General features: G+C 48.7%; 9 protein-coding genes and 1 non-coding gene across 10 annotated transcripts; 3 read left to right on the top strand and 7 right to left on the bottom strand.

Moving 5' to 3' along the window:
- Nucleotides 1-372: 372 nt before the first annotated feature.
- BKA55DRAFT_296959 (uncharacterized protein) lies at nt 373-2004 on the top strand. The gene is made up of 2 exons (XM_046185583.1): nt 373-394; nt 599-2004. Exon 2 carries the CDS (start codon nt 715-717, stop codon nt 1801-1803), a length of 1089 nt encoding a protein of 362 aa, XP_046051930.1. The 5' UTR covers nt 373-394; nt 599-714; the 3' UTR covers nt 1804-2004.
- A 1850-nt stretch (nt 2005-3854) lies between these two features.
- Nucleotides 3855-4529, bottom strand: BKA55DRAFT_687514 (uncharacterized protein; the record flags this gene model as incomplete). The annotated part of the gene is made up of 1 exon (XM_046199075.1): nt 3855-4529. One exon carries the CDS (start codon nt 4527-4529, stop codon nt 3855-3857), a length of 675 nt encoding a protein of 224 aa, XP_046051929.1.
- Nucleotides 4530-5822: 1293 nt separating this feature from the next.
- BKA55DRAFT_506342 (Alpha/Beta hydrolase protein) lies at nt 5823-6518 on the bottom strand (the record flags this gene model as incomplete). The annotated part of the gene is made up of 1 exon (XM_046187262.1): nt 5823-6518. A coding segment is annotated over one exon (696 nt), but the record flags the coding sequence as incomplete, so codon positions are not given.
- A 1537-nt stretch (nt 6519-8055) lies between these two features.
- On the bottom strand, nt 8056-8701 carry BKA55DRAFT_591991 (uncharacterized protein; the record flags this gene model as incomplete). Its single annotated transcript, XM_046195328.1, has 2 exons — nt 8056-8119; nt 8178-8701. 2 exons carry the CDS (start codon nt 8699-8701, stop codon nt 8056-8058), a joined length of 588 nt encoding a protein of 195 aa, XP_046051927.1.
- Nucleotides 8702-9801: 1100 nt separating this feature from the next.
- On the bottom strand, nt 9802-10350 carry BKA55DRAFT_506497 (uncharacterized protein; the record flags this gene model as incomplete). Its single annotated transcript, XM_046187269.1, has 1 exon — nt 9802-10350. A coding segment is annotated over one exon (549 nt), but the record flags the coding sequence as incomplete, so codon positions are not given.
- Nucleotides 10351-11593: 1243 nt separating this feature from the next.
- On the top strand, nt 11594-12804 carry BKA55DRAFT_507206 (uncharacterized protein; the record flags this gene model as incomplete). The annotated part of the gene is made up of 2 exons (XM_046187330.1): nt 11594-12005; nt 12095-12804. 2 exons carry the CDS (start codon nt 11594-11596, stop codon nt 12802-12804), a joined length of 1122 nt encoding a protein of 373 aa, XP_046051925.1.
- A 216-nt stretch (nt 12805-13020) lies between these two features.
- On the bottom strand, nt 13021-16856 carry BKA55DRAFT_591988 (uncharacterized protein; the record flags this gene model as incomplete). The annotated part of the gene is made up of 5 exons (XM_046195327.1): nt 13021-13041; nt 13072-15037; nt 15570-15651; nt 15965-15972; nt 16048-16856. The coding sequence occupies 5 exons, from the start codon at nt 16854-16856 to the stop codon at nt 13021-13023; spliced, it is 2886 nt and encodes a 961-aa protein (XP_046051924.1).
- Nucleotides 15549-15652, bottom strand: BKA55DRAFT_t106. The gene has a single exon. It is a non-coding gene; the product is annotated as a tRNA-Phe (tRNA).
- A 706-nt stretch (nt 16857-17562) lies between the features above and the next one.
- On the bottom strand, nt 17563-19624 carry BKA55DRAFT_562224 (uncharacterized protein). Its single transcript, XM_046192251.1, has one exon. The coding sequence runs from the start codon at nt 19269-19271 to the stop codon at nt 17595-17597; it is 1677 nt and encodes a 558-aa protein (XP_046051923.1). The 5' UTR covers nt 19272-19624; the 3' UTR covers nt 17563-17594.
- Nucleotides 19625-19921: 297 nt separating this feature from the next.
- Nucleotides 19922-23413, top strand: BKA55DRAFT_507171 (uncharacterized protein; the record flags this gene model as incomplete). The annotated part of the gene is made up of 6 exons (XM_046187326.1): nt 19922-20005; nt 20037-22104; nt 22565-22584; nt 22615-22992; nt 23040-23178; nt 23226-23413. 6 exons carry the CDS (start codon nt 19922-19924, stop codon nt 23411-23413), a joined length of 2877 nt encoding a protein of 958 aa, XP_046051922.1.
- Nucleotides 23414-23555: the final 142 nt, after the last annotated feature.

The raw sequence follows: 23555 nt of genomic DNA, 5'->3' as shown, positions 1-23555 counted from the left end.
AGCCTTGGGTGTGCGTTGCGGAACAACTGAACAGCCGAGCGCACAGACCATACCCTGTGAATCATTGAGCTTCCTTCACTTCAACAATGACAGCATTGGTTAAACCATTCTGCGGCTGCTTTTCTCACGGTGGTTCTTCTTTTAAACAAGCAACATCTTCAGCACTTCAGATCATCTCTCCTCAATCGAATGTTTCTCTCTCTTTTCTCTCACTTAACACCGAAACCAACTAGAACCGTTACTGCTTGTCTTCTTCCTGATCATGTGACGACCCCACAATTTCTTCAACGCCATTCGCATTCACGTTCTAGCCAAAGGCAGCATCACCACCATCCTCACTCAACCAACGGCACGATCATTCATCGAGAGAAGCACCCCTTCTTGTTCTTGCAGCGTGCTGGAGATCAAGTAGGCTTGCTGATCGCGATTTTGCTCATCGCCCGACCCTCTCCACGCCCCGACGACAAGCACGTTCAGAAACGGTGAACCGCCACTGCAGACCGTTATAAAATTCCGACTTGTACCCATCGAGCGTGCGCGGTGCGCCCTTCGTTGGAACAACCGGGGACTGTAGAAGGGACCTGGCTTGGTCTTGCAGCGCTGCTGGAGGCCACAGGTTGCCTGTTGGTGGAGCTGGTTATCTCTGCTCGTGTCTTGTTGTTGACGGTGTACAGGTACGTCTGATGCTCGCTGTGCTGCTGATGGATCCCAGGAATGTCGTCTTGCACCCCGTCATGTCTTGACGTCGATGAGGCTACGCCCGCCGTTGTTGAGTGGGAACACGATGGCGCAACCCACTGCTTCACGAAGCCCGATCCAAAGATCGATAGCATCATGCTAAGAATTCACTTGAGCGGACTGTGCGCAACCTTCGAGCTGCGCTTTCCCATGAACCTGAAGGGAGTCGAGGGCATTTCACCTGTTACCATCTCCGTCGATCCCTCTTCCATCACATCGTTCGACTTCGCTTTTGCTTCAACGGCGCCGGAAGCGGTGCAAGAGAAGTTCAAGTGCCCTGTCGCGTGCCTGAGATTCCAGACAAACAAGAACATTCGGCTCTTTGTTCCTACCGCCGCCAAAGAACCGTTGGCTCCTAGCCGAACACAGTCAGGGAAGGTCTTGGATGCTCTTCGCATGCTTTCTGCCGCAACATCATTCGGTATTTACGTCGACGCTACAAAGTTTTCCAAAGCAGAACTCCAGTCCATCAGCGACGCTGTGAAACAGACTCGTCTGACGTCGTTCCACAAGCAACATCCTGCTGCAAGCACCTCAACCAGCACCGAGTCCAAAGCCGTTGATCTTTCCCCACAAGATGACGCGCCGCCAGCATACGATGAGACCGGGTCTCCCCCACCAGCTCCCCCAATCAACGAGAGAAAGCGCCGCCGCATCAGTAGCCCGGACGAGGCAAGAGACGAACTCGCTCAAATTTGGGCCGAGCTAAAAGCACGGACCGAGAAGGATCGGCTGGTTCACCAGGAACTCTCCGCCTTGAGACAAGAGAACCGAAGCCTCAGAACAGATCTCGACCAGTTACGACAGAAAGTAACGACTTTTCGCGAGGACTTCAGCTCCCTACAGCGTGATGTCGAGCAGCTTGAGGGCCAGGATAAACACAGCGCTGATGTCCTGGAAGGCTACGATACGCGCCTGGTTGAGCTACGAGACGACCTAGAGGATCTGGATGCCAAGGTCGATTCCATCCAGGAGCACAGAGACGAAAATGGAGTAGCGCAATCATTTCTCGACAGAGTTCGCAGTGATGTGTACGACGATATCGTCACACGTCTCACAAGTTGAACCATTCGGGCTATTGACTGCTAGTCAACAAACAAGTCATACTCAGCATTCATCTCCCTATGCTAGGCACATAGCGCCCCTGCCTGTCGCCTGAAGCCATACCGACATCGCTTCACCTGTCGCCTGCGTGGCATCTATCGGAGAAAGACTCGTCGGCTCTCCCCGGAACTTCAGCCACCACCACGGCTCTTATGGGCGCGATGTTGGCCTCCGTCTCGCCTTCGATCGTTCTGCCTCCGGCCACGAAATCGCTGGATCAACAACCACCCGCTGCTGCCCAGATTCAAAGCCCGCCATAGCTGCGCTTTGCTGAAGGGGTTCCTACATCCTCCAACTTGGTTGTGATCCTGTCTTTGGCGCGTCTAGTCCAGAGGCTCGCTTGCACCACATATGAACATCATACTGTAGGTCCTGCCTTTGCACCACACTTCATCCTGTATATCCCGACTAATTCTTTCATAGACTGGTGAGATCCTCTGCACGCCGTCGAGCGCAATTCGAAGTACGGTCCCTCCTCTCGACCTCGCCAAAATCGACGATCGCCGCACGGCACCCGAAGACGTCTGTAGCCTACATGGACGATTCTTGGTCTTGATGATAGCGGCAAACGACTTCTTTGCGACGCGTATTTTTTCGTACAACACAATGACACGGCAATGGGAAGATGGTTGATGGCCTTATCATGGGCGACGCAATCTTGCCGCCGACTGGTTCCTTCGAGAAATTTACGAACGATGCGTGGCCGGCCAGCCCCAATATTCCAACAAATCTGACATCTAAGCGTCGCATGTTGTCTTGTTACCGAATACCTTTTGTATAGATACCCGTGATGCTTGTACATAGTCGTCCTTCATTTGTAGGGACATCAACTACCGACTTTCTGAACACCTTCCACAGTCCTTTCCCATCTTGACTCCCATTGCCTCGCGTTGTCCTTGGTTTCATGACGAAATCACAGCCCTTCTCAGTTTCCTCTGCTCGCGCGCCCTCTCATGCCCCTCAGTGTTGGCAAATCTGTCACTACAGAAGCCCAGACACCTTGGCCAAGTGCACAGGTTCTAGTGAACCGAGGCTACATTCTCAAAACGACACTTGGGGTCGCGAGATTCTTGGTCGGTCCTTGTTCAAACGTTCCGTGTCACTGGCTTCACCGTTCTCCAAGTCTAGGTCGAGTGTTCCATTACTCACAGTGTTGCAGGGTTGCGACGGTTGTATACTAACCTCATCGCACCCTTCTTCGTAGTCGAAAGCAAGCTTATTCTACCCTGCTCTACATCTACGATCACTAGGCCTCCGCTTGTCTACCAATATCGACCCTTGTGATGCCTGCGCGGCACCACCTTCTGTGGATGGTTGGTCCCGAATACCGTTGGCTCCGCTGCGTTGGTTTATGTTCCCACAGTCGACGCGACTGCATCGTCTGCCCATCCAGCCATCTTCCTGTCTTTCAACCAACCACATCTGCAACAACAATGGTGAAAGGGTAAAAAGAAGGCAAAGCTGCCACAGGCAAAAAACATACAACAGCGGGGATTCGCTGGTCGTCACCGACCCAACTACTAATCCGCCCCTTACCAGCTTGACTATGGGAGAGCGGACGGGATCCCGTATTTTCTGGTAGGTATGGTCGTATGTGACAGTTACTGGCGCTCTCTGGGTTGATATCCTTTGGCTGTAAGTCGAGGACCGAGTCCTAGCTTGCCTGAACCTGGGTAGCCAGAATACACAATTTGGCGGCTCCGGTCAGAGGTTGCCTGCCCACTTTGCCTGCTATAGTGCACAAGCACGCTCGACTCGGACGTGATTGCTCGCGAGCCTGTGGTGCATCATGATGGAGCATGTATTAGATAAGTCGATCGCATGTTTCTAACTCTAGTTTCACGAAAATATCATCGCTGGCTTCTTAAGACGTTATTTCAGCGACCGAACCCTCCGAGGGCTACAACTCTAGCCATTGGATCATCCGAAGCTCGAATCTTGTGGTTTGATCTCAATCACCCAAGACAGTCTCTCCCAAGCTCCCCATTATACCCACTTATCAATCATCGCATTCATAACAGTTCGCCACAGTTCGCCATATCAAAGAAATAAGGACCGAGGTAAAAGGATTCCGGGTTGATCTGGGTCTGGCTGCCAGAGTACAGGTCGCAGTTTGTGTAGTACGAAGTGAAGGACTTGCAATGACAATCGCTGGCGCATGCATTTGCACAGGCTGCCTGATCAGCTACTGTGTATGTGCCGATATGCCAAGAGTCGTCGATCGCCCATGGTGCGACCTGGAATCCAATTGCGCACGCGCCGCTCTTTTGGATGACATGGCTGCAGGCGACTGTGCACCCAGCTTCTGTGGATGATGTTGCTGCCGCTGTGGTTGTTTCGGCCGATGTTGTCGACTCAAAGATGGTGGTGGATGGTATCTCAGTTGTCGACTGCTCCGCGATGGTCGACAGGGCTGTAGTGGTTGATAGAGTCTCGGTGGTTTGGGTGTCGATAGTTGAGACTGTATCAGTGGTTGACAACACGTCGGCAGTAGTCTGTGTCTCAGTTGATGATAGCACTTCTGTCGTGGAGAATGTCTCAATAGTCGACTGCGTCTCCGCGCTGGAGAATGTGCTTGAGGATGAGATGATGGACGATGATCCAAGCGATGGCTTGCAGGGTCCGGCACGCACGCCACCCACAACCAACGCGAAAGCAATTAATTTCTTCAAGGATCTGGAAGCCATTGTGACGTGACACAAGAATGACCAAAGCGACAGTCTGCCAAGTCGGCACTTTTTGTACTAAGTCAGGGGACATTTTCTTTGACAGTTGGTAATTTCCTCAATTCGGAGCGTAGCTTGAATGAGGCTAGTGCTCAGCACCTGAGAGCTGCTAAGAGGCGAAGATACGAACATTGATATCAATAGTCTCTTCTAGCTCAGATTCAAGCGTGGTATTTGACAGACTAAGACGACGGCTAAGCCAGTGGCAGTCAAAAGCTAACAGCAGCCAGCCGAACCGCATCAACGGTAATATCTGCTGGAGGACAAAATACACAATTGTTATCGGGAGAGAGCCTAAAAAGCACTCTAAATTTATGGAAATGTTGGCAATCTTGGTCCGGCGATTGTCTCAAAACTTCCGAAATTACGTGAGTCTTGAATAAATTTGGATTCTTTATAAAATTATGACAATACTATTACAAGATGGTATGAAAGTCGAGCAGAGTGCGCCTCGTGAATATCTTCACAATTCTCCACATGACGGAAAACACAGACGCGATAGTAAAACATTGTATACAGAGCAGTAGACACCCTGTCCCAGAGTCCCGATGCAGACGTGATAAGAAAACGCTGGATGCAATTTCACGGGCTGCTTACGTTGGAAGCTGCCGAGACAGGCCAATCATCATGATACGTAAGTCTCACAGGCCCTTTCTATCTTAGCTGTCGGCCAGCCCTGTGGATTACCATAGAGCTCTTCTCGGCCTTGGCGGTACTCGTAAGTAGTAGATAGGCATTGCAGAGAGGGTGAAGTGGCGGGTCACCATTGCTGTTTCGGATATAGTAATTCGAAAATAGTATTCAGACCAATGCCCCCTCAACAGCACGCATGTGCAACCCGTAGACCGAGACATACGCCGCAACAGAGATGAATTTCGAGGAGAATTCTATGATGATCTAGAGGTAAGTCTACCACAGCCGTATTCACGGACACTAGAGATGAAGAGCACGGCTCATCCTTTTCGGGCCAGCAAGTCTTTGCCACAAACAGAGTGCAGATCCCAAGTAAGCATGAACAACCCAAGCCAGCATGGGTGTATGTCCAGAATCCATATGCTGAGTTAAGCTCACGACTTTATGGACAATATTGTGGCAGCGATGGTAAGGCCCATTGGCTAGGTGATTTTAGGATAAGGATGCCCTAAGTTAAGAGCATGCATCGGCTCATTTTAGAGGCTTTATGTAATTTCGTCAAATTGGACTTCATTCTGTCTCTACGTAGTCACAACCTCTTGTTATCAGATACAACTACACCTAGATCGAGTATTTGAGGAACCTTTCCAGCTCTGGTCTCCAGTCCCGCACAGGATCATCAACACCCAGACCAATGCCGTGTTTTCCATCGGGCAATACCACTACCTGGACCTTTCGACTATGCTTAGCCATAGCATTTGCATAAAGATATGTATTCTGAACCGGGACGAGTTCGTCATCAGAAGTATGGAAGAGGAACGTCGGCGGGGTCTTGTCCGAAACTCGGTTCTGTACGGAGAGGCTCTCAATCTGTTTGCGGGTTGGGTTGTTTCCAAGCAAGTTATATCGTGAGTTCTCGTGAGTGTAGTCGTCCTCCATAGTAATGACCGGATAGCTCAGAATACCAAAGTCGAGCTTTGCCTTGGGAGTCGTGAGTGTTGTTCCTGCGAGATGGCCGCCAGCTGAGAAGCCCATGACACCTAATTTCTTAGTCTCAGGACTTTGCTTTCGAATGAGTTCTACTGCTGCAAGAGCTTCGTCCATGGGAGTAGGATACAGTGGCGGAGTCTTGATGCTGGCAGTGGTGTAGTTGAGAACCCATGCATCGATGCCGAGCGTGTTGAGATATTCTGCTGGACCAAACCCTTCGTGGCCAATAGACATGACACTGTAACCACCTCCGGGGCATACTAGAACGCCAACTCCAGTTGAGTTAGCGGCCAGAAAGGCTGTGAGTTGCTTGGGGTTGAGCCTGAGTTTCTTGTTAGTTCTTGTTGCTCTGGCAGATATACCAACAGCCCAAGACAGGGTTTAATGTTTTAACTAACTTCATCTTGAGTCTTCGAGAGTCGATCTCGTCTGAGATACTACAGAAATTCTTTAAAAAATCATGGCTAGCTATATAAATACGTGAGGTCAATTTACCCGGATCAGCAGATTCCACCAGCATTAAAGCCAAATGCCGTGGATGAATTATAGAGAAACCGGCGGGGAAGCTTAAAACGTTACTTCGGACTGTCTTGACCCGATGGCATGGGTCGGAAGATCATCTTTTCTTGGTATCAATGCCGAGGCTTCTGGAAATCTGGGGTAAAATCCACCAATGGAAATGTTCATTGGGCGGGAAAAGGATGATCTCCCGGATGAATTAAATGGCTATGAATCACCAGACATGTACCCAACACCTGAAGCTTTCACTACGAGTTTCCCGTCCATGAGGTCATATTTAAATATTTAAGAGGGTTACTAAGAAGAGAAAAAGATTATATAAATATGAGAAGGATATATATATACTACATATTCAAGAGCATTGCCACTTTCGTACCGGATATCTAATCACCACTTGGCAAAGCTTTCGTGGGGACCGGGGATTCGCATTTAGCCGAACAGACTTCGAGCATTAGTCGCTCGAATAGCGTTCGCCTTTCGAGGATCCGGGAATACCTCTTCGACATCCTTATCAAAAGCAGCAGCATACTTGGCAGCTGATGCCATGGGTGTGAAGACAGTGTCAGATCCCCAAACGATTCTCGTGTAATCAACCCATCGAAGCAATGCGGGAATGGCGTAGTTGACAGGCCAAGGTCCGGCAAGGTCGAAACAGGAAACATCGTTAGTTCCCTGGGATCGTCACATTTATACATGTTTAACAACCCCGTAGTGCCCATTGATCGAGTGGGAAGTTGGAAATTGGTATCGTCACCAGGGACGAGATAGAATCCTACGGGCCAATCTGAAGATTCTCGAGCAGGGTTTCTGAATGCCTTCAGCCTGTTTTATTGGTTGAGTTTCGAGATCATAAGCACTAATGTTGCGACAATGCGATATAGTGGGCTTTAGGGGAGATTTTTGGAGCGTTTGTCTCTTATCTTAGCGGTATTTGCTTATCTAAACGACAGACCCCAGTTTCAGCCATGGCTCCAAGTTAGCGCTGGACTTCCCGTAAGATTGGGACGGTACAACGTTATAGCATGATACCAAAATGTGAAGGATGAGAACCCACGTTCCTCTTTTAAACCCGCAGAATAAATCGTCAAAATCTCAAACAAGGACAATGGCGCGGTTCAAAACAACCTCTTCAGCGGCCGAACAATGCGCTACTGAGCTTTCCCCTTGTCTTATCGACGACCAAGGCGAAGGGTGAAGGGGGCGCCGCCCTGCCCCGATGCACCCCAGTGGCTCCGTTCTTATTTATCGAATATAAGTAAGTAGTTATAGTACCCAAGAGTATACATAAAATATTATTCTTAAAGTGTCATCTTAATTTATCCTATTAAGAATCTAGTAAGGCTTATTATATACCACCGGAGTTCCGACATACGTATTTCATCCCAGAAGAATCGCCCTCTGCTCCATGGCTCATGGGCTGTATCGTCGTTGGGGTAATACTCGGGCGTGAACCGCTCGAGGCTACACCGTAGCCTACCATAAGGGTCTGGAATACGATTCGTGCCATCCTTACAGAACCACATAAAGCTGTTGAGAATGAACAGGCGGAGTTCATCATCGGTATACTTCTCCGCAATGCTCAGACAAACGTAGCCCTGCAAACAGAGCAGACCAATGTAACGCAGCTCCTCATCTCGAGTCCTATTACGAAACCTTGCTGCGAGTACGAGTTCAGAGTGGTGAGGTTCTGTTGTTTGTCGTGACTTTTCCAGCTCAAGTTGTCGATCGACCTGGCGAATGAGTTTACCATAGCATTGAAATATGAAACAGAAGATGGACTGGCGGGAGCCTTCGATGAGGTCATCCTCGTGGTGCCCCCCTAGAAAAGACTTTTCGTTATAGATGGGCAAAAACATATCTTGCTGTAATTGTGTCTGATACAATAGAAACTTATCGTAAGCAAGATGGTGCCGTTGGATTTCGAAGTCCAAAAAGGCCTCCTGCAGCCGCTCCAGTTCCTCACGAGAAAGGTTTACGGGTCGGTAAGGCATAGCTTTGCGACGACGGATGCAACGTGAGCATTCCCTCCTAGAGTCTTTCTGGATCTTGTTCCAAGCATGGACTGAGTATCTTGAGATAAATTGGTCCCTTTCATTGTCCAGGTTGCTGAGTTCACAGAGTAGAGAAAGGTTGCACCAGTCCCTACGATTTGAAGGACCATGGCCTTCTGCTTTGTGTACCTTTTGCCTCGCTTCTGAAGGACTTAAGAATACCACGTTGCGCATAGTTAACCGCAACCGACAAGCGCGGACGGCATCTTCCAATAGCTCGTCAGTTGGATATATCCAATTGAAGACATGCAGGGCTGGGTCCAAGAGGTTTCGGCGGTGTTTCTGGAATAGGTGCAAGGCTCTGGGATAGGAGAAGGCGAATGCTCTTATACTGATAGGGGACTCCAAGCACTCCATAACCATGAGAAGTATCTCGGTTGGGAGACTACAAAGAGGCGAGATTAAGTTCATCTTGATGGGTGAATATGACATGCGGAATCATATGTTGAGAAAATACAAAGTCGGAAGAGTAAAGGGCATGACACACGTAGTGGGGGTATTTATAGACTTCTTAAAGTGATAAGGTTTGATACAAAAGCTTCCTCTGTCCTTGTTCCCTCCAGAGCTGCAGCGACGAGTCAGATGTATCAGAACAAAGTTTAACTACGTTAGAGTGTTAAAAATAATGTGCTATTTCGGATGCCAGCAGAGCATAGAGTTCATTAACAAGAATGTTTAAAAGCTAGCCCCCCTGTCTTTGAGATGCCAACAGCCCGGTAATAGAGTTTGAATTATAAACTAATTGGAAGAGATCCGTGTTTGCAGCCCAAAGTTTAACCTTATATGCCTTCAAGGCCGGCCAAAGAGTCATAATCTAGGTTTTTATCATATCAGCATTTATGCTGTAGCAATTGGTCAGGCATTATGGTATAATGTACAAGTTGTGAGCCAGATGTGTTATTTGCAGTTGAGACCTGTGGCTGAGAGCTTATATCACCACACAGAACTTAGCTTATGGCCAGCAATTATCTGTATAGAAAATTGGAAGAGAAATTTAGCCTTTGGAACTATCATTTTAATCTATCCTATCAGTCCTATGATCAACAAGAACTACTGGCGGCGGCAGCACCCGCAGTGCTTGTATTGTTTGATCTACTGTCCTCTTCGCGCTTCTGGAAATTGTAGATAGACAGCAAAGTCGTGATGGCAGCATAATCAAACATGGGGCCGAGATCAATGTTGATCTGCAAGGTTCCAACGGCGCTGAGGCGGAAGCTCATGGTGTGGTTTGTAAAGGCTGCCATGAGCTGTCCGTTTGGATCGAGCAGCTTGAAGTTGTTGTCACTTAATCGAGAGGCCTTCATTCCATCTACAGGCACGCTGTTGTCCTTCCTCCAGGTCATTGGAACAGGCTGTCTCGTGTTTGGAAGGTTGAAGGTAAATGTCCAGCCGTATTTGTCCTTTCCGCGGTACAGCATCTCTGTCCACCGAGCATTTGATGGATCACCGAGACCAATGCGGAATGTTTTCTCGTCGCTGTTGTAGTACTTGATAGCCTTTGGGAAATAGCACGCAGCCATTGAGACCCCTTCGGCGTTCAAGACCAGGTCTGGATGCTTCTTTTGATTGTTTGAGATCGTAAGGCTGTAGGTGGAGCGTAGTGTTGGGGTCGATGGTAAGCCATTGCCATGCTGGAGTTATTGAATGAAGGAAAAATGGATGGAAGTATTTGAGCCCGTAACGTATATTGGTTATGACGGTAAGGGTGAAGCTTCTGACGAGAGAGAAAGCTGAACAAGAAGGATGCTGAGGCAAGTGGAAATATATATACTATTGTGCGGCCTGGGTAAGGATGAGTTCATAAGCTGCAGTTTGAAAGATCGATGCTATGAAATCATGCTAAAGTTACAAAAGTGTTTCTCCACCTCCCATTGCTATCTACTTCACTTCTGAAGTGCAGATATTACAATAGCTGGACAAAGGTGAGTGGCTGATAATCCCCGGTGAGTTACGGATCTACAGACTTAGCATCTGAAAAGAGGAACTCTCAGCGCTATGTCAACTGGGTGTGCTGGACAATGACATCACGGCCCCCAATTTACAGAATATCAAGGACTTTTCGTGTTACGTGGTCAGCCCTATGGATGTGCACTTTTGTAATGAATGCGATCGCATTCACGACTCCACGAGAGAACCCGCATGTGACTGTGGCTCTAGTTTGACAAGTCAAGGCGGTAAACATTACTGGGTAGAAATGAGGCTAAGCAATTCGTCTTTATTCTTCCTGCCGCAGTGAATTTATCTCCCAACAGCGCCTTGTGCAGTCTACCAGTACTGGATGTCTTCTTTTCGATGTCACCTATGAACCTGCAGCGCGACAACCAAATGAAGCACATGATCTGGGCTGGTGTTTTGACACGATGAAGTGCTCGAAGCGATACATGAAAGGATCGTCAAGATCATGACTCTTCTGCCCGGATAATCTTGCCATTAATGGTGATAATTTAGATCTAGGTATTGCTGGTGTTCAAAAGCCCAGGCTGCTTAGCTGAGCCAGTCACCTCCACTGTCAGGCGTCAACAGCTGGCAGGCAGTGCTGAACAACACCTGCTAAACAAGTCGCAGGATACCTACCTGAATCACGCGCACAGAGCTCGCGTTGGAGGTTCTTCCCAGAACAATACCAGAAAGATTCTGTCAACTTCTCTCCAGCGATATTCTCTCCATCTTCACAGCAGCCCGCCAGACTCAAGCAGCATCCCATCCATCAAAGCGCCATCGGTGAGTCTCCCAGATACTTGTCACGAGGTTTACTGACATATACGTGCGAAGGGTCGCACCATACCGACGCAACGTGCCGGTTTCAAGAAACATCGATCGTGCAAGCTGAACATGAATCGACCAAGAAAGGAGTTCATGAAGTTAAGTTCGGAGATGAAAAATGAGCTCAGACGTGAACTCCACGAGAACAGAATCGCTTGGCTTAACAAAGAGTGGCAAGGGCAACACTGGATCCCTGCCGATGTCGTGTGGCCTCACAAGCCTTGCCGGAGCGTTGTCCGCTGCCTGAAAAGCATCACTGAGCTGGCCACGACGGAAAAGATCCCGTTAACTTCTCTCTGGGAGCCTGACGGATTCATCAGAAATGTTGTCGACCAGGACCTTGCCACCAGGACACCTGCGCTCAACTTGCAGCACAAACATCCTAGGTTTGCACGCCTTACGAGAAAGATGGTGAAGAAGGCGTATCGGAACATGGTTTTATCGATGGCCAATGTAGAAAATGACAGCAGTTCGTCGTCAGGTAATCCTTACACGCCAGCTGACTGAGTTCGACTGGCCCAAGTTTTTGAAATGCCGCGACTTCCAGAGCATCGGCTGACAATGATACAGATTCTACAGCAGGAAATGAGTGCAAGGCAGAAACACTTCAGGAAGACACCATCGCTTCACAATTGACTTCTCCTTCCTTCGACCCATCAACCATGCAGCGACTCCCATCTCCTCTCAACGATACGATCGCATCTACGGAAGATGAATTACGAGTGCCGCCACGAAACGCGAAGCGACCCTTAGAAGAAGACGAAGACGAACCATCAACTTCGCCCCGCAACAAGAGTCCTCGATTAACCATGGACAAGGCGCTTGAGAATCTAAGTTCTTTTCAGATCGAAAATGCTCGCCGCATACTGGCCACCGAACTTGATACCGCCCTTTCTGTCAAGCATGACGCTGAGAAAGCTTTGTTGGGCCTCCTACATCGCGATGGCTCCGTGGCAGTAACTCAAGCCGAAAGAGTACAGGCCCGTCATCGGAAACAAGAAGCAGAAGACACATTCCACCGAGTTTATGAAAGACTCCATCGACCCAGCCAAACTCTAGCCACGATGGGAAATCTCAAGAAGAGCTTTGATGCACATGCCATATGCGCCTGCGAGTTTGAGCGTGCTCAGAAAGAGGCACAGATCGCCAAGAGCAGACTGGATCAGGCACAAGCGCACCACGATGCTGCTTTGCAATCTGACCGGACCGATGACTGTGACTTGGAGGTAGTTTGGGATATGTTTATGAGGTCTGATCGGTACGGGGCGGAGAGTGAGTAACGTCTCATGTGTTTCATTGAGATATTCGTGTTATGGAACGAGCTGAGTCAAGGCGGGAAAGATGCTATCTGTTAACGGGGCACCCTGTTGTGCGCAACATGGTATGAAACATAAACGGACTAAGTTTAGGTAGTCTCAGCCATGCATAATCATAAATTACTCTAATCTTTTATGAGCTTAGCTCTCCTGATCTCGATCTGAGTTGAGGGACGGACTCTACGCGATCAGAATCTCCCGCTTCTCTAACCATCCCTCAGCGACACCAACCTCTGCTTCACCATCCATGAAGCCGTGCACATATGTCGAGCCCACGATCATATACAAATCCACTTCAACACCATCTCTAGAGTCAACCTTGCGCAACACTAAAGGGACCTTTCCCCCATCAAGGACAGCCACAACATCACCTTCCTTCGCAGCAAAACGCGTCGCTAGGAACAGTCCATTATCTGTAACCGCGAACATGAAGCAGACAGAGCTGTAATGATGTGAAATTTGACCTTCGGTGTCAAGTTTAGTGAGGTCTTCATCGTCGGTGGGCTGGTAACTGAAGGCAGATCTTGAGTATCTGTTGCCGAAGTGCAAACGGTAGGTTTGGAGATTGCTCCATCCCTCGATCAAAGTTTGCTGGTTCTCAACATCGAGTCTCTCGATTTCCGTCTGTCTCAGTCGTCGCATTCTTGGGGGCAACGTGCAGTCTTTCACCATTGTACGCCAGAATGCGCGAATAGAAGTCTCGCCAGTCGATATTTCTTTGTTACCAAATTTTGGGGCATACAGATGCTCCTGGGGTTGCTCAAGGGCATCCTTGCCAAGATACAGGTTCATGACATCGAAAGCCCCAAGGTCTTTGCCATCCTGGAGAACAGGCGCAATTGTCCCGAGGATAATGCCCTTGGTGACTAAAATATCTTCTCCAGGACCGACGAGCCGACAGGGAGTCTCGCAGGTTTTGGTACCGGCGTTGAAAATGTCGCGCTGGGCAAAGAGAATCGGTACACATTGCCAACGCTTGCTATCATATTCAGCAACCCAGGACGGTAGCTTATGCTGGTTCTCGCTCCAGTCGACACACCATAGCGCTGTGGGGCCTTTAAGACGCTCAAATGGATTTTGGCACAGAGCATCCAAGTTTCCAGCAAGGTTGATGAGGGAAACTGTTGTCTGCTGATACAGCTCTGGTACCGACATCAGATAATCGACCTTGATGCCGTGATCTTCCGTCACCAGCCCAAGTAAGCCGAATATCTTATCCCGTGGATTTGTCGACTCCATTTCCCGAAATCGCACCAACACGTCCATGAGCTTGGAACCCTTGCCGTGCGACATAAGGCGACGCTGGTCCTCAATGAGCTTGATGGGAACGAAGACTTCGCTAAAATCCTTGTAGTACCAGTCAGCATGACTACTACTACGACCCATATGGAACGCGTCGATATATGGCTCGTCTTTGAAGAGGTTGTTCATAACATCCCAGCTCAGTTCACCATCTCTAGACATGAGCGTCAACCGCGGGGCCAAAGAAAGCTCCTGCATGACCCACAGCCGTTTCCAAAGAGTTGGGTCTTTGAAGACACCACCGAGCATATACTGTGATTCCGTGAGGAGACGATAAGCACCTTCTCGGTACTGGTCTTGCAGTTCCTTCAGAGTCTGCGGATTCTTCTCAGCTATATCGCGCATCAAGTCCATCCCATTCTTCACTCTTTCTTCCTCTTCTTCTAAATCCGGAAGGCTGTAGAGCTCCCGTGCCTTGACCTTTGTCTTGCCAATCATTGGATCTAGCCATGTGATGTCTCGTTGGCAATTTGAGTAGATTTCGCGCATGAGGGCGACTTGGTGACCCCGCTCCTCGACATCTGACTGATTGATGCAGATTGCATCAACCCAAATAACTCGTTCCTGATCATCTCTTCGCCTCAGGCACGACAGAATGTACTTCAGACTTGGTGTGATGAAGAAAGTATAGTCGTTGAGAATTATTGGCTCCGAGAAATCAGGCTCTCCCCAAACGTAGGATAGCGCCTCGTATGCTGGATTTTCAGATGAAGTGTTAAGGACAGCGTGTGAAAGGGTGCAACGAATATCGACCTCTTTATTTTCAGACGGAAGAAGCGTAAGAAGGCGGATTTCTTGGCGACTGTTGTCAAGTGGTTTGTAGATCGCGGCAGATACTTCGCCGTTGATGGAGATGACCTTGGGGCCGTGATCGAGCTTGTCCGTCATTTTGAAGCTTTGGTTTGATCAAAGCCTCTAAACCTGAGTTGAGGGTAGGGATTAAGCACCTAAAGTGCTAAACAGCTCTTATCTTGATATGGTGTTGAAGGTAAGATTAGAGGGCATGCAACGATGATGCCTAGGGCTGAAACGTGATGGAGGAGGCTGAGGCTTCTGAACAGGGAACAGGGAACAGGGATCTGATCCTGCGTTTGTGAATGCACCATCAAGGCTACAGGACAGCGAGAGCTTAGGACATTTTATCCTACGGATTAGAAATACTTAGGTAGAGTTAGATTAGACTTACCATCCTTTCTAACTAGTTTATTTTCTACCCATACTGTTAGGCTCTCGTCGTCAAACATCCCTCGGCCGGAGTAAGATCTTCAGTATGACACTAGCGCGATAGGTCGCAGTTTGAGGCTGAGTTGCTCACCGCCCCATACAGCTTATGGAAATGGCAGTGCTGATGCAAGAGTAGCATGGTTTGCGGCGCGGTTTAGTGAGAAAACGCAAAAAGAATATGATGCGGTTTGTGTGGATCGAACACACGACCTTCAGATATCACTTGGTTTGGTGAGGATTGAAGTTTGACTTCAGTCTGACGCTCTCCCAACTGAGCTAAACCCGCTGACTAATAAGTTAGAGTTTCAATATGCTCTTGACGGATGTGAGGGGATTAAACATAGCACAGAGGTTCCTGACCTGGGAAAGTAGCGGGGGTATGTTTATGACTGATGCTGTCTTGAAAACCAGAGGATATGTCCAGGAATCATAACTCAAAGAGTCCTGTAAGGCTTAGCATGATTCAATTTCAAGGACTAATAGTACACTCACTGTGGTATAAGAACAACGATGAGGGTATAGCAAGACGTTTCAATTTCGATCATCATCTGAGATGCCTGCACCGCCTTAACCTAAGACGCATGACAGATCAGCCTACTGCTTGTTCTATGATACCCAGGTTCGATTCCCCAATGCTTCACTCCAATCCTCCGGTCTAGTGATCCTCCTGGCCCTCATTACCTTTGGGTATAACCACCATCAACAACCAAAGCAGACCCAGTAACAAACGAACTTCTTCCTCCAGCCAAATACAAAACACCATCGGCGATCTCCTCCGGTGCACCCATTCTCTGCATGGGAACGGCTGTTGTGATCCGCTCTTGCATAGCTTTTAGTACCTCAGGGTTCTTTGTGGTCATTGGTGTCTCTGTGTATCCTGGGCAGATGGCGTTGATGCGAAGTCCCTCCTTGGCGTAGTCCTCCGAAGCTGAACGTGTAAGGCCGATGATGGCATGCTTGGCAGCGGTATAAGATGTCGATAATGGAATACCAACAACGCCCTGAATGGAAGAGAAGTTGACGATAGATCCACGCTGCAATTCCCTTCCGTTGATAGACGAGCGAATGGGTTCTTGCTTCAACATAACTTGTGCAGTAGCTCTAAGCACAAAGAACGTTCCAGTAAGGTTGATGCTGACGACACGGTTCCAATCAGCCGTATGAGCAAAAGCCGCACCGCCTTGGTGTTTCATGGCAATACCAGCTGCATTGACAACATAGTCGATGCGACCATACTTCTTTGCCACGTCCGTGACAATCTCGTTGATTCGGTTCTCATCTGTGACATCTGCAGAGTAGACCTCAACCTTGAAGTCCTTTCTGGGTGATAGCTGCTCCTTTTCAATCTCAGACTTGACGATTTGTAGAGACTCAAGGTTGAGATCTATGAGTGCAATACCGGCGCTGCCATCTCGAGCGAATGCTCTGGCGCATGCTCGGCCGATGCCTGAAGCACCTCCTGTGATCAAAGCGTAACCTGGTACATCCATTGTGACAAAAGTATTAGAGATGAGGGATTGGTGATCTGACAATTGTTTGGAAGAATAGTGATTGCTGTTGATGTCTATCTGTTTAAGGTAGAGTTGCTCTTATACACATATAACTATTCCATCTCAATTATCCCACGTTTGACAGGTCCGTGGCTCGGCGACCGATATCCGAAGCTAACTTGGAGAAGCTTTCCTGGTTTGACATGGAGCGTTCCCGCTATCTCGGGCTTGACCCACCTTGATCAGCCACCAGATATAACTTTCCTGATTGAATTGCGGGGAATGCATGATAACGTATTGGCTGGATGGCCTCAATCTGATGAGCAGATGATAATGGGAAGGTAGGTCCGCGATAGAGGGTCGACTTGAACGGAGACATCTCGGCAATTTGTGACGAATTCTCACCAGCGTGACTATGTCTGCTGTGAACTGTTGCAGTCATTACTAGCACTATAGGCTAGACGCTTCCAATAGTAAAGTATACTTACGATCCCCTATCAAATATAATCTTGTACAGTCTCATTATATTTGTTGCAAGTTACATAAAGGTTAGTAATAAACTAAGTTTTGTAAGCGTTATGGTGGCATGGTCTAAATTACAAGACCGTTAGCAAAACTTACGATCAGAATCCCGCCGTGATTTCAGGCACCATTACTGTTCAAAGGTCTCACTCAAATGCTATAACAATGAAAAGAATGAGTGTTTGTGCAAATGAAATGAATTTTGATTACCTCTATCTATGCGAAAACAAGACCCTTGTAGCCCGACTTCTTAACCTCCTCGCATCGCCTTCGATACTCTCCAATGCTACCACTGTATCGTGCAACACTCCTAACATTTTTACCCTTGACGTTCTTGTTCACACCTGTCATCCAACTATCAATCTCATTCATGAGAACTTGACTCTCACTGCACTTCACCACATGCTCGGTCCATTGCTCAACAGCGTCTTCTGTCGGCTCAACAGATGTGTAGCCATTATCCTTGCAGTACTGCAGCATATCCGAAATAGCTTGCACACCGTGTTCAATGTTGCGGGTAGCGTTGCCGAAAGGCTGATGAGGGCCGAGAACCATGAACATGTTGGGCATCGAGGGAACAGTGATGCCTAGGAATGTTCGGGGTCGATGGTCAACCCAAACTGCTTGGTCGCCCTTGGGGCTATCGCTAGTTGCGATCAATGGTCGGTTCTTCTTTCCATGCCAGTCGATAGCACTGAAGGCACCGGTGATGGCGTTGAAGCCAGTAGCGCAGATTAGAATGTCGAGCTTGTGCTCTTTTCCATCTGAAGTCAAGATGCCTGATGGTGTGACACGATCAATAGGCGACTTTTGGAGATCAACAAGATGAACATTTGGCTTGTTGAAGGCCTCGAAGTAACCACTCTCCATAGGGACTCGGCGCGTGCCGAAACCATGGTTCTTGGGAATCAAGCTCTCCGCAATAGCAGGGTCATTAACTCGTTGTCTGATCTTCTCAGCCATGAAGTTGGAATACAAACTGTTGGCGTATCGATCTGTGTAGGTATCGGAGAACACGCCCAGCCACTTTCCAAAACCAGGTGTGTCATAGAGCTTCTCCCAAAGCTCTAGACGCTCTTCCTCCGAAACCTCAAGTGACTTTCGAGGGTCGCCATGATGCATGAAACCAGATGAGCTCGTATCACAAATTTTGAAGATGTTGTCATAGTTTTTCTTGTGCTCGGCCATTTGCTCAATGGTGATTTCAGAGTTGCGAAGAGGAGCGGACCAGTTGGCTGTGCGTTGGAAGACGCTGAGAGACTCCACGCCTTCAACCTTGGAGACAGCAGTGGTGATCTGGATACCTGTTGCGCCGGTGCCGATTACTCCAACTTTCTTGCCCACAAAGTCGCGCGTGATGTCAAGGTCCTTGGGCCAGCGAGAAGTGTGGAATAGCTTGCCGCTGAAGTCTTCAATGCCTTCGATCGCGGGAAGAGTGGGTGCGGATAGGAAACCCATGCAGCTGATGAGGAACGTGGAGACGTATTCGTTACCAGCTTCATCAACAAAGGTCCATGTGTGATCAGACTCACTCCATGTAGCCTTTGTAACAGTGGTGTTGAACTGAACATCCTTCTTGAGATTGTGCTTCTCGGCGAAATAGGTGATGTACTTGTGAGTCTCTGGCTGTGGCGAAAAGGCCTCCTTCCAGTGCCACTCATCGAGAAGCTCCTTGTCAAACGAGAAGCAGTAAGACAACGACTCTGAGTCGAATCGGCATCCGGGGTAAGAGTTCCAGTACCATGTGCCTCCAACGTCGGGGGCGGCATCAAGAACCCTGATACGCCATTCTGGGAAGCGCTTCTTGAGTTGATAGAGTGAGCACAGACCGGAGAGGCCTGCGCCCAGGATGAGGACGTCGAAAGTGCTGGTAGACTGAGGTACAGAACCCATTGCTGATAGTGTGGATAAGGCGATGAGTGACGGTGTATCGGTTTGTCTTGTTGCTTCAGCTTGGTGCAAAGTGTCAACGTTAGACGGTATCTATATATCTTGAGAGTAATGATTCGATCATGCCATGTCGGAGTTGCCTTCACGTTTCTTCTCAACCAATGACCTGAACAGGATAGTCTGCTCGACTTTCCTATCATGCTATCACACAGTGAAAAGCGACATGTTTTGCCACCAGATATAACTTTCCTTTTACGATGGTGGCTTCGATAGTGGAACATTCCCACCCAATCACAAGTTTGGACGAAGTAACGAACCGTTGCAAAGTGCGGGGAGAACCTTATCATACGCGACAATCCGAAGGGCACGAGATCATGGTGCGCCCTGCAGGAGCCAACTACCGATACGAACTGGAGGGTTCCTATCTCTGCTGATCGTCCATCACTCTATTCAAGGTTTCATCGCTTGGTTAGGGTAGGAAAGTTTCCCCAGGAGAAGGATTGGTACCGTTAACCGAAAGGCGGGGAAGCGATTAGCCTTATCTCACGTCTCCACCACGGCGGGAGTGCCGATGCCTGCATCTTGGGACCTTTTACAGGTGGGCATTCCCGGCTGAGAAGAAGGTCTCGTCTAGGAGACAACTTCTCTTCATTATGCCTCCCTCTGTAGGGAAGTCCACAGCAAAGGCCAAGCGGGTCCCAGGACGGCGGACTCGTTCGTTTGGAGGATGCGTTACCGTACGTTCAATCCCTCAACCCGTCATTCCAGACTGACCCTTCCCAGTGTCGCAGTCGTCGTGTGAAATGCGATGAAGGCCGTCCCGGATGTTCTATGTGTAACATCTCAGGCCTCGATTGCGGCGGTTATAGTAAAGACATCTTCTTCGACTTTGATGACCCCTCGTCAACGGGAATCGCTCGCTTTCGGAGACCATTATTAACGGACCAAGAACGAGAGCGATTGAGCGAGCAGATCGCGCAAGACGTTCCACCAGAACTGGCGGGTTGGCATCTTTCTCAAATTGACGAAGAATGCGAAAAGGCGTCTTCAGACGTTCAAATCTCCAGAGGACCTTTTGGAGCTTTTCGCATCACTGAACAGTTGCCCCCAGACCCCTTGAGCACTCTGGACGAGATAGACGAGAACGAGGTAGATGAACCACAGATTCACGCTGTTGAAAACGATCAACTACTACTTCCTGACTTCGACGACGACGTGGAAATCGTGACTTCAACACTCGACTTTGCGACTGGAACGACTCCTCGAGATACTCAGCATCAAATATTGGGGGGACATGGCGCACTTATCCCTCGTACAGACTGGTTGAAGACACTGGAAAGCTTCCCTGTGAGTAGCTGGCTGGATCCAGGACATTTTGATCTCCCTGACTGGTGGGATCCTATGGCCATGGGCATTGAAACCTCCGTGCCTTGGATGGGCGAAACAGCCTCTGCGCAGAAGCCTCCATCACCATTTGCACGGTCTTCTACTATTGAGTTTGGATCCCCAAGGCTTTACCTATCACACCTGTCGCCTAGCTCGGGCTCAGTATCTTCTCAAGTTGAGACGGACGTGCCACGCGATGCTGTATTATTAGTTAAGCATTACGCGACAATCGTGCTTCGAGGCTTGACTCCTTACCGTCACAGCAAAACGCCTTGGCATGTTCTCTTCCTCCCGCATGTCAAGAGCTGTTTGGCGGCACTGACCCTCGGTGAGAAAATGGACCATGCGAGTCTCTGTGCTTTTTATGGGACATTAGCGATCAGTGCCTTCAGCCTGGGTGGTATTCACGGCTCCACCAAATGGCTAGACCAAGGCAAGACATATTATCAACAAGCACATTTTCACGTCTGTCTTATGCTCAAGACAGCATACGACATTCCTAAGACGGCTAAGTATAAATCTATACTCATGGCTCTCTTGACCATGGTTCAGATTGCCATACTTTCTGGTAATCGAGATGAAGCAGAATACTTCTTCCTGGAAACGGAGAAGTTCATCCGAACAAAAGGCCTGAACCGGCGAAAGTCTCGCAAAGTCAGGTTACTGCATCATTGTTATGTATTTGAGCGTCTATCACACGAGAGCACTTTTACACAAAGCACACTGAACTTGGATCATCGGAATCGCGTTCGCGAAGCCATAGAAGCAAGCGGTGCCAGTGCATATAGCCAAGATAGTCTGTCGTTCCGTCTCACCACCTGGAATAACCTGGACCAGGAGATGCACAAGGTCAAAGGCCAAGAAGAGGGTGAAAATGACCTTCACCTTCAGCATCCAGGAATATGGTCTGCTACGCTTTATCCTGAGATCTTTGGCGTGCCAGAGCTCCACCTCTTTATGCTTTCGCTGGTCATCCGTCTCGCACGAGAGAAGGAGCAGAACCAAGATGAACTTATTAACTCTGGTTTGACATTGAAAGAGTTCATGGCTCGAGCAAAAGCGGTTGAGCGGTGGATAAAGCAATTGCATGTCCTTCGACAGTCAATATGGATGGTCGAAGCGCCTGTTGATCCAGAACATCAGCAATCTGTCAATCTTCTCAACAGTTTGGCTGATACAATGCAACACGCGCTGTCTGTGTACTTTTATCGTAGAATCTATGATTTGGATCCAAGTATGCTTCAGAAGCATGTTCTTGGTGTGCGCGATCGGCTGCTTGAGTTTGACGCATCGGATGCTGGAATGGGGTATGGATCTTTGAGACTGATTTGGCCTGCTTTTGTTGCAGCTTGTGAGACTGATGATAATGATATACGGGCGTCTTTTGTACAATGGTTTGAGTGTGCCGCAAAGCGAAGTGGGTTACGGATATTTACAGAAACGAAAGAACGTATTGAGCAGATTTGGAATGGGAGAGACAGTACGGATAGACAAAATGAGTTCGGGTGAGCAGCGATATCGGAAGCAATACAAGATAGCTCCAACATGAACTGGCAAGTCTCATCATGCATACATTCAAATGTGATTATGTGACGCGTCCTCACTTGCTTCGTTGATGGCCGGCCATCGGTCCATCGCACAAGGGTAGCAACAGAGTGTGAGTTCTTCTAAGCAATCCGCCACATGGGTTGACTTTCCACTTCCAGAACAGCTTATCACCTTTGCATGCGGGGTAAACTCATCACCAATGGCTTTCCATTGATCTACGTCACAGAGTCATGGCGGTTATGGCTGGGCTGTCTTGGACATAAATCCCTCCAAATCCTCGTCCAAAGTTTTGATCACATAGTGCAAAGGTCACAATTACTCTACTACACCAATTTCTAAAATGGCCTCTTTCGAAGGAAAAGTGGTAGGTCCTCCTTTCCTCGTGCAACATTGGCCAGGAATAACATGTTAGATCGCTGTAACCGGCGCTGCCTCTGGCATGGGTCTAGCCACCGCAAAGCTTCTTGCTGAGAGAGGATCTACTATTTCCCTCGCTGATATTAACGAAGAAGCACTGAAAAAGGCCAAAGACTCGTTGCCGGGTGACAAGCATATCTACCAAGTGGTAGACGTCAGCAAAAGTGACTCAGTGGATGCCTGGGTCAAGAAGACAGTCGAAACTTTAGGCAAGCTCCATGGTGCTGTGAACATGGCCGGTATCATTGCTGAGCCAGTACCTCTCACAGAATACAGTGATGAGGTCTGGGATAAGATGTTTGCAGTCAATACCCGCGGAGTGTTCAACTGCCTACGTGCAGAGCTCAGAGCCATGTCCGCCGGGGCTAGCATTGTAAGCTTGAAGATCAACGCTTTGCACAATTTCTGACTGTCCTCCAGGTCTCGGCCGCCAGCGTGTTTGGTCAATTCGGGGCTCCGGGACATGTTGCATACTGCGCAAGCAAGGCAGCTGTCATCGGTCTTTCGCGGACAGCTGCGAAGGAGAATGCTCACATACGAGTCAACTGTGTCTCACCAGGTATGCTTGACGGTCTACGGGTCTCAATATTGGCTGACTGTGCTTAGGATCTGTGAGTACTGCTATGAACGAGCATGATGACGCAGAACACATCAAGCGCAGTCTTTCGGGGACTGTACAAAAGAGAAGAGCTGATCCAGTCGAGGTTGCTCGAGTTATCGCGTTTCTACTCAGCGATGAAGCATCATTTGTGACTGGGGCCGTATATAATGTTGATGGTGGATGGGTATGCTAGACCTTTCAAGTGATGATATTTGCGGTAGCCATATGTCTTTCACTACTAGGTAATTACACGGTGGATAATCACAAAACTACTCAATTAAACCAAGGTGCGAAAGATCCGATTAAAGGGCCAACTGGGTTTGTTCTAAATTATC

The sequence above is a fragment of the Fusarium redolens genome, assembly GCF_020744475.1.
Source record: "Fusarium redolens strain MPI-CAGE-AT-0023 chromosome Unknown BKA55scaffold_5, whole genome shotgun sequence".
Lineage (NCBI taxonomy): Eukaryota > Fungi > Ascomycota > Sordariomycetes > Hypocreales > Nectriaceae > Fusarium > Fusarium redolens.
Note: the sequence above shows the minus strand (reverse complement) of the source record. Positions and strands in the feature narration are given on the sequence as shown.